General features: G+C 42.0%; 3 protein-coding genes across 4 annotated transcripts; 1 reads left to right on the forward strand and 2 right to left on the reverse strand.

The window, feature by feature from the left end:
* Positions 1 to 321: 321 nt before the first annotated feature.
* Positions 322 to 2835, forward strand: LOC149391466 (melanoma-associated antigen G1-like protein). 2 transcript variants are annotated; one of them, XM_089619462.1, is made up of 7 exons: positions 322 to 540; positions 630 to 876; positions 961 to 1113; positions 1428 to 1533; positions 1614 to 1728; positions 2368 to 2435; positions 2527 to 2835. In XM_089619462.1, the coding sequence occupies exons 1-6, from the start codon at positions 493 to 495 to the stop codon at positions 2404 to 2406; spliced, it is 708 nt and encodes a 235-aa protein (XP_089475588.1). In that variant the 5' UTR covers positions 322 to 492; the 3' UTR covers positions 2407 to 2435; positions 2527 to 2835. The 2 variants fall into 2 exon arrangements, with proteins under 2 accessions (XP_089475588.1, XP_089475587.1); XM_089619461.1 differs by having other exon boundaries at positions 2368 to 2833.
* A 129-nt stretch (positions 2836 to 2964) lies between these two features.
* Positions 2965 to 5143, reverse strand: APRL4 (APR-like 4). Its single transcript, XM_089619460.1, has 4 exons — positions 4709 to 5143; positions 4059 to 4246; positions 3842 to 3966; positions 2965 to 3672 (listed from the first exon to the last, which is right to left on the reverse strand). The coding sequence occupies exons 1-4, from the start codon at positions 4889 to 4891 to the stop codon at positions 3233 to 3235; spliced, it is 936 nt and encodes a 311-aa protein (XP_089475586.1). The 5' UTR covers positions 4892 to 5143; the 3' UTR covers positions 2965 to 3232.
* A 458-nt stretch (positions 5144 to 5601) lies between these two features.
* On the reverse strand, positions 5602 to 11661 carry LOC149391468 (uncharacterized). The gene is made up of 5 exons (XM_089619289.1): positions 9558 to 11661; positions 9165 to 9306; positions 7463 to 9082; positions 6027 to 6479; positions 5602 to 5957 (listed from the first exon to the last, which is right to left on the reverse strand). Exons 1-4 carry the CDS (start codon positions 11621 to 11623, stop codon positions 6114 to 6116), a joined length of 4194 nt encoding a protein of 1397 aa, XP_089475415.1. The 5' UTR covers positions 11624 to 11661; the 3' UTR covers positions 5602 to 5957; positions 6027 to 6113.
* Between the last annotated feature and the right edge of the window lie 924 nt (positions 11662 to 12585).

Genomic DNA, 12585 nt, shown 5'->3' on the forward strand with positions numbered 1-12585 from the left:
TTCAACTCCAATCACAACACTAAATTTCACATTAAAATTACTATTTTTCATTACTATATTATTAAAATCAATAAAATAGTACAATAAAGTTGGTTTGGCAGTGGAATTGATAATCAATTAAAGCTAAAATCATATAAAATTATTCTTTTTCATTTTATCGTGTTACAGTAACATCATAAATTTGGCGTGATACTATACACACACTAAAATAATATAGCGTTGTATTTGCTGTATGGTTACATAAGATTTTGCAATATATTTGATGATGATACACCCTATTGTACGAGGAGTTGGGCTAAACAAAATAACTTACCCCTGAGGCCCTGACGTGACAAATGACAATTACTAAGTGTACATATTTTCCCGCCACAAGACCCCGGAAGAGTCGTAGAAGAAGAAAAGAAATCCCCAAAAGCCATAAATAGGGTTTCCAGTTTCCCCCTCTCTCTCTTTCTCTCTGAGCATTCGAGAAACTAAATTAATTTTTGCTCAATGGCAAGCCCCGCCGAGGATTTGTCCCAATTCAGTATCTCCAACGAGGTTCGCATTTCTCTTTTTGGTCCTTCGAAATTTCAAGTCTTTTGTACGAATGGTAAACTCAGACGGGCTAGGGTTTCGTGTGTCGACAGGAAAAGGAAAAGCTTGTTGCGGAAGTAATCCGCTACGTGCTGTTCAAGACCCACCAGAGCTCAGGGACTCCGATCAAGAGAGAAGAGCTAACTCAGATCGTCACCAGGAATTACCGCCATCGAGCTCTCCCAGGGTTCGTCATCGACGAGGCCAAAGCCAAGCTCGCCTCCATTTTCGGCTACGAGATGAGGGAGCTCAACCGGGCCCGCCCTTCTTCGGGCAATCAGCCCCGATCTTCTCAGCTGAGTATGTAATCGATCCATTGTTGACCTTTGTTTTGCACTTGATCGTTCTCGCTTTCCTTTAGCTTTGTAAATTTGGTTGTTTTAGGTGTTACGGAGGCAAAATCCTATGTAGTGATGAGCAAAATACGCTCCGATGTGTATAAAGAATATGTTGAGAATAAAGACAGTGCTCACCTCAGTGGTTTCACTTTCGTTGTGATTGGCATTGTCTACGTTGCTGGTGGAAAAATTACGGAAGGTAACGCAAAAGCTCGTCTGTGTATTGTCGTGCCATTCCCTTGGATAATAGCATCACTTTTTACTTGGTTGAATGACTTGGCACCAGATTTGCTCAGTTTTAAATGTTTCAAGCGTAGTATTGATGTCAGGATTTAGTGGGTATGAAAGTAACAATGCAACTAAAACGATCTCTTTAGCTGACTCTTTCATGTATGATATGCTCTGAGATTGTCTACTAGACTAAAATTAAGTGGTCTTCATTTTCTTGCCGTATAGTAGATGCGGCCAAGAAAATAACCTTATGGGCATTTTTTTTCTTCTTGTCTGTGTTAGAGAATCTTTGGCATCAGTTGAAACGATTGGGATTGAACGATAATGGGGAAAGCCATTCCGTCCTTGGAGACCCCAAGAAGGCCCTGGAGGATCTTGTAGACCAAAGGTTGGAATATTCTACTCTTTAAGAACTTTTCCGTTTGGGTAGATGCGAAGTAATATGTATCTGAATTTTTCAACTTCTAGATATTTGCAGAAATGCAAAGTAAATGGGCCAGAAGGAAACAGCTTGTTTTATGAGCTTGCGGAGAGAGCGTTAGACGGGCCTGTCAGTGAGGAGATAAAAGACTACATATCGGAGGTAATATTCTGAGGATATTTTTTTTTAATTTTTTTTTTTCAAGATGCAACAGAAAGAAAAAAAGAAAAGGAAAATGATACATGTACATCATCCATGTGGGCTCTGTTATTAGCGTGCAAAGATAAGAAATTTGTGCTAATTTTTTGTATCCACAACTTGACCTTTCTATCTACGTCGCACTTAGTGAAAAAGACATTTTCCTGCTCATAGAAATATCTTACATAGGACAGGAAGTTCACTGCTTGTCTTTTCCGTTTCCTTTTCTTTTAGTGCAAACTAACCTTTTACTCTACGCTTCTAGTGGAGATGGGTCTCTTCACAATTCCTTATTACCCTCATTTATACGTACATAATATCATTGAAACTCATCTTCCTTCAAGAAGTTGAATATTCTTGTTTCAGAAAGGCTGGTTAATACTTGAAAGTGTTCACGAAGCAAAAGGTAACGTGGTAAATATGGCACATGGATAAAAAAGAGAGAAAATAAAGTATGATCTGTATGATGCAGTGGGGCAAATAAACAATGAACATACAGTATGTAATTTGTGGATGTGGTGTCATCGTTCGAATTTGTTTTTATTTTTTATTTTCTTTTTACCCCTCACACGATTTTTGGTTGAATGGAATATTGTGTTGCAGATTGGGAAGAAAGAATTGACGTACGGGGGCGAAGACTAGTTCCTTGTCCCCTTGACACCGTGATGGAGGTATGATAATTCAACGAATGTTATCATGTGCCAGTTGTTTACGTGGGGAAGCAAAGCTATATGATCTCTTTCAATTTGTTTTACTATAAAGAATAACAGTATTTTGGTGCCACATAATTGAACTCGCAAGCAGCGTTATGAGGGGATTTTCCGGCATGACATGACCTGATCGTAGAGCTAGAACATGTCTCTGTTTTCTCTTACGTCATCATTGCACAATGTGCCTTACTCTTATTTTGTAGTCACTTCTTGGAGAGGTTTGTAAATAACTGAATGAGGAGCAGTGATATGGCTGGTTAATTTCATCAGTTTCTTGTGAAGTGTTTGTGAACTAAGTTGGGTCATACCTCAGAAAGAACAGAGTATTGGCATTAAATTCTCTCGACACTAAAATGTCTATCGCTTAAAAACTTTTGAGGCATCCGCATCCGAATCCCGAAATTCGTATCCAACACAAGAAGGTTGTTTTAGATGAATGGTATGGAAAAATAAAAGAAGGAAAACTCCTTGTTTTGGACACAAAATAAGGTTACACTAATTATCAACCTATTAACAAATTGCAGTCCCGAAGCAACTTGAATCACTGGTGTATTGTTAACCTGTTAAGCATATAGACAAATCGGAAAATGAATCGCTACAACAAACATAGGATTAAGAGCTACATTTTTTTTTTTGGCCATCATTTCATGACACATTTGGCCTCCCAACCCTAATCAAGAGCTTCAAATGTAAACTTCCATAAACCAAAAATAAATAAAATATACTCCGGGCACACACGCTCTGCTTTGGCTGTCCATTCAGTGGCATTCGTTCCGGCTGGTGCTCGCATCGCCAATCGAAACGGTGGCGAGTGACTTGGAAGCCCACGATTTGGCGTTCATCGCTCCTTGCAGATTGCTTCTCTTGCACGGCTCTTTTAAGGATTTCGACAGCTGTACCGCTCTCCTGAGATACGCCACAGGGTGCTCCAACAACGAGCTGAACCTCACACTCCGAACGCACCTTCTCCAAACACACTGAACAAACACCAGCATCGTCGGAAAGATCAGATAGAGCAGTCTCAGGATCACAAAGGCGGTCGCTAGTGCCAAGTAGGTCTCTTGACGGAGCATGTTCTCCGGCGACCTGGCCCACCAGAACGGGCAGCTCTCCAGCTCTCCACTATCGTGCTTCTCGTGGGTCGACGGGCTTCCGATTCTCTCCGCTGATATGTCGTCAAGCGATACCGTCGTCACACCTACATTCGAGATTCGAGCCCAGTGTTGACATGTGTTCATGCTCTTTTAAATGGATGCTATATATATATATATATATATATATATATATATATATATATATATATATATATATATATATATATTACAAGGGAAAGATTTCTATGATGGGTTCATGCTTTGAAGCCTTACCAGTTACGTCGCTGTAGAAGTCAATTAGGGAAGCCGGAGTCCGCGAGCCGTGATATCGCGCCCGCGTTGTGGAGTTCATAATGAACAGAGTCGGAAATCCATGCACTCCGTATTTGGAGAGAATGCTGAGGCAATATTGGACCACAAAAAAAAAAAATCAACTAATCAGAGAAAACAGACGTAGAAAAAGATTGTATTGTTTTTTCGCATGACAAACCTTGGCCTAATGGACGATTCTTCAACGGCAAAATGAGGGACCGAAGGATATAGAGAAGCCAGGAGAGAGAAGGTTGGCCTAAACGTCCTCGAGAAGGGACACCAAGATGCATAGAAGAGCACAGCCACATAGTCGTAGCTATTCCTTTGGACCATGTTCAGCGCCTTTTGTAATGATACTTCGTCTCCCTTTACGTAGTCAAACAGACAAATTAATAGCCATCAGAGCATATAGCATAAAGACTTGAAGTATCTCAACATTCAATGTTTGACCGAGCAACACACAGAATTTAAATACTAGAGCATCAGCGGCATTTGAGCTGAGTAATCAACGACCATGACATAAAATCCCCAATGTCCACTATGATTCTTCTACATATTTTTTTTTAAAGGGGGAAAGACTACCCTTTTAGAGCTCAATTCTTGGTGAATGTTGATGAAATGAAATGCAAGTCACTCTCACGCCACCAAATTAATTTCAAACCCCAAGAAATTCGTGGGACAAGGCTTCAAAAGCTCAAATCAGTTAAATTGAAATTTACCCAACGAAGAACAGACCAAAACAAGAAAAAAGATTCGAAATTGAACCGGAAAAAGATTCCGAATTCGTCAGAAAATAAAAACCAACAGAGACAATAAGAAAATATTTACCTCGGTAACGCCATGGAAGGCAAAGGATCGAGGATCCGCGTGAAGTGGACAAATCGAATCTCGGAAAGCGGAGAGCGAGTCAGCGAGAGAATGAGGAGGGCATATATTATTGGGCTCAGCAGAGGCAGAAAGAGTCTGCCATTGAAGCAGAAGAAGAAAAATAATCGAAACCCTAACACCCATTCAGATAGATCAAAACCCCACCACCACCACCAAAACCAAATCCCGAAGAGAATAAAAAATCAACTACTGCGACGACAGAAATGGAAAATCGACCGTCAAAGTGGCGGTGAAAGGTCGGCACATTCTGTCCTCCTTGCCGTGATTTTTGGGTTTGAGATGAGAGAGAGAGAGAGAGAGAGAGGCACAGCTCTGAGGTGAGAGAGAGGTTTTTTATTTTTTATGTTTTATTTATCTATGTTCGTATTTGTTTCTTATCTTGATATTTAAGGGTGTCATAAGTTGTTGGTTGGGCCTGGATGGTTATTTTATTTTGGAGGGAGGCAACTTATCAACAAACTTTACACTTTGGGCTCTTTTCATTGACTACTAAATAATCCTCTCATGTATATGGATTTCTTGAGCAACGACTGGGATTGATCGGGATTTTTTTTTTTTCCTACACAGGATTTAATGCAACATAATCGGACAATATCTGACTTTATCAGTAAATTATTAACGGAATATTGAGGATATATAGATATATATTCCCTATGAAAGATGGGGATTTTCAAGCGACCCAAAGATTTGATGCATCGTGAGCTTTGAAGAACACATTCGATTTCCATAAAGAAAAACATACCCACTTTGTCAAAATACCCGGAGTTAAAATAAAATAAAAAAAGATAAACAAGAAAGTAAAAATAAGAAAATAAATGCAAGAATTTTGGGTAGGTAGATTTCAAATGAGAACCAGACCACAACCCTAACTTCAAGAGACAATAACTGAGCAAGTCACAATATACAGCTGGAAATGCACACAAAAAATATTGTTCCAAATTGCTTCACAACAACATCACCAACACAAGGGTTACATCAAAACTAAAACTAGGCTTGGTACAAAATAAGAACGGCTTATATTAGTTGCCAATGATGAATCTAACCAGTTGGACCATAAGTTTAGACAAACAACAGAATAGCACCGAGTAAACTTCAAAACTGCCCTCGGTTCGGGTGTCATGCAGAACCGAAATAACATAGTTACATATATACAGACTTTCTGCGTCGGCAAAAGGGTCTCGGCTTGCATCTGAAAACATAGATGTATAATTAATAAGAACCTGGAGATCCCATACACTTCGAATAATAGAGAAGTTACCTCTTTGCTTATGAGACAGAGCCTGGTTTAATCACCACTGTAGGTAGATAGCAAGAACACTTATGTGAGAGCGGAAGTATATTTGGATCACCCTGGGAATTTGGTCTGGCAAGTTGTACACATTAAGCCCATTGAGCCCGATTTCATTTGAGACCCGACATCCTGATGGTAAAACTCTTTTCTACACCAAAAGCAGGTCGTAAGAGTCGGATGCCTGACTGTCGCCTTGGGGAACGGACTCGTATCTTCCTTTGGAAACCAGAAAAAGGAATCAAAATCCTGCTTGGGTGACAAGTCCCTCGAATCGTTTAAATTCGGGGTTGCTTGCGCACCAAGGAAGTTGTACTGTGACTGTTGCTGTTGCTGTTGCTGTGTGGTGGCAGATCCCAGCCCATCAAACCCCGGCAAGTCGTCAAACCTTTCACTAACACCAGGATTACCACCGTACACATCCTGCTCACAATATACACTTGACTAAGGTATCACTCTTGACTATCGGAAATTACAAGAACACTCAGTTTTTCAGAAAGGAGACAAGTATCAACTAAAAATAACATAAATACGATTCCATGAGTAACATACTGATAGAAAAATGGATTATTTTGGCATCTTCTATAAACTGCAGTAATTGTAAGACAAGGTATTGCACATTCTTTGAGACATGCAAGAAAAGTTTTTCTCCAACAAATTCAATATGGGAAGGAGCAAATACACAATGTAGAGATATAAACTAAAACAGGAAGCTTTTTTTTTTAGAATAATTATGTTGACCAGAACCCTTTTTTTCTTTGAAAACCAAGTCAATGTTATGGGACCCAGGATAATTAAGAAACACAAACGGTAATTTTCTTGATAAACTCATTACTATTTCAAGATGTGAACCAATTCCTCTGATTACACTACTGGTAGCACTACCACTAAGGAAATAAAAATGATAAAGTGGCAACCCTTCTCTAAAATAACTCTATCAACTCATCTTCATGTCTTATTTATACTAAAAAAATGTAGTTCAATAAATAAATAACTATTTTTTTCTTCGGGGTCTAACACAATGATACAGAGCAACCAAATAGAATTGTTACAACCCGAGATTCGATCCCAAAACGGGAGCTTTGCCAATCTTTCACTGAGCTTAGAGTCCCATCCTTTGAGAGAGACTAAACTTTTGGTGATTGATTATTGGCTCCGTTTTTCGTTAACTTAAGGTCTCTTAAATAGACCTAGGTTTACAACCTAATGGGCCGGGCCCAAAATCATAACCCTAGTTACATAAGTAAACCTAATTAATTACTCTAAATTCGGAATAGTAAATAGGCAAAATTTAAAAACCTAATTGCAGAATATAAAACCCTAATTCCATAATTGAAAACTCCTAACTTTCCCAACTAATAACTCTAGATACTAAATACGTAACAAGAATCGTCAAGGTTAGGTACCTTGTGTCGTGGTAGACCGAAGTTGGGAAAACTAGTCGACATTTGAACAGATGAAGTATCAGGTAATCTGCTGGACCGGAAGTTTTGATCATCGATTCTCCATGAAAGTCCGGGCATACCATCTCCGCAGGGCCGCGAATCCTGCGCAGACTCACTCGTGACCACATTGTGTCTGAACTGGTTTGCGTCTAGTTTTGGCTGATCCCACAGTGTGTTCGTGAACACGTTCTGTGTAGCATCAACGGCGTGAATTTGCTGTTCAGCAGCACCAGGTGGATAAGTGAAACCAAAGTCAAAATGTCTCGTCACTTCTTGCTCTCTGTTACTTGAAATACCACGTACTTGGCCACTCCCTGAAATTCCCTGGGAAATTCTCTCTGAATTCCTTGTCAAGTTTGTTCTTCTACCAGCATTGGTATCTATCACTGTGTCAACTCTGCGTGAATCGTGCAATGCCTCGTCATTCCAAAAGCCCTTCCCCTCCTTGTTTCTGGAACTCCCTACTGAGCTTGAGGAAGAAACTTTCTTGTTGTTAATAAAATCGTAGTACCGTGCATGATCAGACCGACCCTCGTGTTCCGTTTCAAAACTTTTGTCCCGTTTAACTTCCTTTTCTTTCTTATTGGACATCGGACTATCTCTGAAAGCATATCCATGCTCATAAGGAGATACAAGTGCTGAACTTCCCCGAGAAAAATCCTCTTGCTCTGTACGAGAACTAGTAACTTCCCTCGTCCTGGTGTGGTTATGATCAAAAGAAACACTATATTCACTGGCCTTGCAGTTTCTAGAATTATCAGCTCTAATCATATCAACTACAGTACTTGAAGAACTATTCAAGGCCTCATCCTCAAATGGGGCAAATAAATTACCCTGAAATCCCATATCTAACCAGGGTTCATCAAGTTTCCCCAGCTCTTCATTAGTTAGATAGCTAGTTTTAATTCGCTTCTCATAAGATTCCCGATCCTCGTCACCTTTGCTACAGTTTGTAACTTTCTCTTCGCTAGAGAACAAAACAAAGCCTTCATTCTGACCGTAAGTACAAGACTTAGAAACGGTCTCTCCTATCTCTTTCTCTGTACATAGTTGGTAGGAAGTATCGACTTTCAAGTTACCATTTGCCTCCAAGCTAGAAGATTTTTCCAGATTAATATCAATTGGTTCCTGAATCTTCAAGGATGTTGGCGAAAAAGAACTCGATAATGGAGATTGCTCTGGCATGTGCGTCGGTTGTAATAAGATTGTATTGCTCTCAGAACAATTCTTCGCATGTACCAGCACGTGATCATTGTAACGGCCTATATCATCAAACAGGCTCTGGCAGAATCGGCACTGATATTTTCCATAATTTGTCAACACTCCATCACGATGTGGGTTGGCCCTAGTAAAATTTGCTTGATGGTCTAGGCCATTTCTCTCATCGAAACCCAGCATGCTATCATGATGAGAATTTTTGGCATATGCTACACCAATTTCACCTGAATTCATTGTTTCCAAAAAGCTACTCGGCGTACCCTGATCAGTTATCACAGAGGTAACTGGTACTCTTGAGCAGCTCACAAGCTCGCTGCCTCTTATAGGATCTTCATATGAAATATTTGGATCCTGTTCCGTACTCTGTTGTAAGAAAATAAAATTTCAAGAATATAAGTAAGAATAGATGCAATAGATTTTTGTGTATCGTACATAAATAACTTACAAGATCAAAACCAACTTCAATTGACGCTTGAACATTGCCATCGGCAATGCAACATTCTGACTGGTCTCTTTGTTGGGGTTGAAAAGCATTGATCAAGTAAGAAGAGACTTCCTTGCACGAGTCAAACTGCACCCCGCCAGGGCTGGATAATACCAAATTAGATAAGTACGAAATCATTAACAAGAGTACACCTATCTTATTATCAGTATGCCCTATTATCATGGTTTCAAATAAAGATAAAAATTGAACACCAAAGCATCCCCTAATCCTGTTATAAAGCCACAACCTTGAACTCTGATCAAGTTGACGAAGCAAGAGTGTACACAAGACTTGTCTACAAGCAGATAAAGATATCCCAGGAGAATTAAAGAGCAAAGAGTGAAAGGGAAAAACCTAATGTATCGTCTACAAATGAGCCAGAAGCGGCCATCTCTGCGCTTGAGACAGAGCAGTATCTTCCAACCCAACGGCAAGGCATCGCCAAACTCGCACGCTGGCACGATCCTCTTCTTCCTCCGCCAGCTCGCCCACTCCCCGGGGACTCCTCCGAGAAACCCCATCAGCTCCGCCTCCGTGGCAAGATCCCCCGTGCGCCGCCTCAGCTCCTCCCCGAACGGGTCCTCCAGAGCCCCCAAAGCCGCCAAATCCACGACCTCCCCGTTCCCATTCACACTCTCCAGATTCTCGACCTTTACCTCTCTAGCCACCTTCTTCACCTTCGCCCTCGGGCTCGAAACCGGGGGAGTCTCTCCCTTGCGTGGCCGGCCCCGCTTGCGCTTCACCTCGCTGGTGCAAGATTCTTGGAGGGCCTCCATTTTGGGAAAAATCGGTGCCGTGTCGACGTTCATTGCCGCCACCGCAGTGGCAGTGGGGACCGGAGGAGGAAGGGGTGAGAGTGGAGCGTTTTGTGGGACCGTGTCGGCGTTGTGTCCGCTGGTATTGGCTGGAGCGTTTTGTGGGACCGTGTCGGCGTTGTGTCCGCTGGTATTGGCTGGAGCGTTTTGTGGGATCGTGTCGGCGTTGTGTCCGCTGGTATTGGCTGACTCCTGATATGGGATCTCTGGAGTAGATGGTGGTTGAGACGCTAATCCTTGATTATGATTTTGGGTATGAGTTGTCGGATGCTTCCTCGGACGACGTGTCTTCTGCTTCGTTGAGACGGCGTTCGGCTGCGGAGTCTGAATCGGGGCTGAGAAGCCTGAATTCAGTGCCGGTGTCTGAACTGAGGCTGGGGAGTCTGAATTCGGCAGCGGAGTCAGAATTGGGGCTTCGGAGCCTGAATTCGGTGGCGGAGTCAAAATCGGGGCTATGGAGCCTGAATTCGGCGGCAGAGTCAGAATCGGGGCTACCGAGGCTGAATTCGGCGATGGAGTCTGAATTGGGACTATAGAGTCTGCGGCCGAACTGTGTGGAACGGCCAAACTATTCCCCAAAATTTCAGGGCCAAAGCCTTCGGTGTTGCCCTCAAGAATGGGATTCTTGATCTTGGGAGGAGGTTCTACCTTACTAATCTCGGAATCTTGAGGAACAGAGTCTGCGATGGAACTGCATGGAACAGCCAAATTATTCCCCGGATTTTCAGTGCCAAAGACTTCCACTATGTTCTCGACCAAGACAACCTCGCTCTCGGGAGGTGGTTCTACTTCTACCTTACTGATCTCGGAATCTAGGGCTAATGAGTCTGCGATGGAACTGCTGGGAACAGCCAAGCTCTTCCCCAAAATTTCAACCACGGGATTCCCGCTCTCGCGAGGAGGTTCTACTGCCTCACCAGTCTCGGAATCTAGTGCTACAGTGTTGACCGGGGGAGCAGCCGGAATCTCGAACGGAGACGGCAAACACATCGGAATCGTCTTCGGCCAGCCTCGCTTCGGCGTCACAGACTCCTCATCATGCGAAACCAAGCCCAACACAATCTGCCTCGGAACCTCGCCCAACGCCGAATTCGACGGAACCACCGCTCCATTCTCGCAACCGGCAACACCGACATCGCCAGCGCCAAACCTTCCGTGGCCGGGCTCGGCCTTCAAAACCGAACCTCCCGCGACGATCCGCGGCGGAACGGCGTCTTCTTCGCCGCAGAAATCGACGCGAACAGGAACTAGGTCTATGGTACGGCGGTCGGAGTCGGAGCCGAAGAGCTGTTTGAGAAGCTCGATGACTCGCAAGTCGTCGGGGCCGAGGGGCTCCGGCGGGCGGGAGTGGGCTAGGGATCGGCGAGCGGCGGCGGCGGCGGAGGGAGCGAGGCGGAGGCGGGAGAAGGTCTGCTTGCGGCTTCCGGCGGACTCGTTGAAGACGGAGCGATCGATTTTGGGGATCAGAAGGCCGTCGTCAATGGCGTCGCGGTCGGTCCGGGCGGCGGAGGAGTGAGAGAGGGAGAAGAGTTCGGACTGCGAGAGGAGACGGAGGTCCACGACGGGGAGAGATTCCGGCCGGACGGAGAAGGGCGAGGGAGCCATAGGAGAGAGAAGAGTGAACGCTGTTTGGTCAGTGATGATGTACATTGGGCTCTCCGAGGGGCTTATTTCGTCATTTCCCCTTCCTTTCTCTTTAGAAAGGATTTGGGCTTCTTTGATCGCACTCCTTGGCTTGGGCTTTGAAGCCCGTCCCTTGGTGACGATTTTAGCCTGTGCCTTTTGAATTTAATGGGAGAAATTACTAAAATATTTTTTTTTTCAAAAAAGCTAATTTTTTCAAGTAATGAGTGTTTTAAATAATAATGTCAGTATCAAATTGTAAATAATTATTGTCTTTATTCGTTAAAAATTAAACAGTAAGTAATCTTTTTTCTTGCAAATGAAACAATAAACAAAGTTAAATAGAGCTTAAAACGATTTTAAAAGAATATGTAAACATCAAGAAATTTTTTTTTTTTTATTATTTATACATTGAAAAAAAATATCACCTCGTGTAATTTCCACTATTATATAGAATCACCATACCAACTTTTCAACCTTTTTTTTTCTATGGGAAGCCGATTTTTCAATTTTGATTACACGAATATCATGGTAATCATTTTGATAAAATATATATATTTATGTATATATATCAATTCTTATTCTATATTTATTTCTCTACCCCTATTTGGAGTTGAACATTTTAACTTTTGTTAAATTTTATCTAATGGCTTGAGTGAATTTTTTTTTTTTTTTTTTGAATAATGGCTTGAGTGAATTGAAGGTCAGGACTTCATGTGTTGTTTCAGGACTAGACTGACTCTACAAGGCCTAAATTATTTTATGAGTGGTCTTTTTAGGTGGAGACTGGAATTATAAAATAATTTACTATTAGCAACTTTTCAACGACCAAGCCTTCTTTTTTATTTTTGTTTTTCCACGAAAGCAAGGTCAAAGTCATTCCACAATTATATATATATATATATATATATATATATATATATATATATATATATAATTCGCGT

The sequence above is a fragment of the Urtica dioica genome, chromosome 7 (genome assembly GCF_054948205.1).
Source record: "Urtica dioica subsp. dioica isolate 48M chromosome 7, U.dioica_male_clone48M_v1_H2, whole genome shotgun sequence".
Taxonomy (NCBI): domain Eukaryota; kingdom Viridiplantae; phylum Streptophyta; class Magnoliopsida; order Rosales; family Urticaceae; genus Urtica; species Urtica dioica.

What these genes read in the sequence shown, in the direction of transcription:
- LOC149391466 (XM_089619462.1), top strand. Translation starts at nt 493, where the DNA reads ATGGCAAGCCCCGCCGAGGATTTGTCCCAATTCAGTATCTCCAACGAG. An exon ending in AATTCAGTATCTCCAACGAG is followed by an intron (nt 541 to 629) that starts GTTCGCATTTCT and finishes GTGTGTCGACAG; the next exon opens with GAAAAGGAAAAGCTTGTTGC. An exon ending in GCCCCGATCTTCTCAGCTGA is followed by an intron (nt 877 to 960) that starts GTATGTAATCGA and finishes TGGTTGTTTTAG; the next exon opens with GTGTTACGGAGGCAAAATCC.
- APRL4 (XM_089619460.1), bottom strand. Translation starts at nt 4,891, where the DNA reads ATGGGTGTTAGGGTTTCGATTATTTTTCTTCTTCTGCTTCAATGGCAG. An exon ending in CCTTCCATGGCGTTACCGAG is followed by an intron (nt 4,247 to 4,708) that starts GTAAATATTTTC and finishes GACTACGTAAAG; the next exon opens with GGAGACGAAGTATCATTACA. An exon ending in GAATCGTCCATTAGGCCAAG is followed by an intron (nt 3,967 to 4,058) that starts GTTTGTCATGCG and finishes ATATTGCCTCAG; the next exon opens with CATTCTCTCCAAATACGGAG.
- LOC149391468 (XM_089619289.1), bottom strand. Translation starts at nt 11,623, where the DNA reads ATGGCTCCCTCGCCCTTCTCCGTCCGGCCGGAATCTCTCCCCGTCGTG. An exon ending in ATTTGTAGACGATACATTAG is followed by an intron (nt 9,307 to 9,557) that starts GTTTTTCCCTTT and finishes GGTATTATCCAG; the next exon opens with CCCTGGCGGGGTGCAGTTTG. An exon ending in TCGGTCTACCACGACACAAG is followed by an intron (nt 6,480 to 7,462) that starts GTACCTAACCTT and finishes TATTGTGAGCAG; the next exon opens with GATGTGTACGGTGGTAATCC.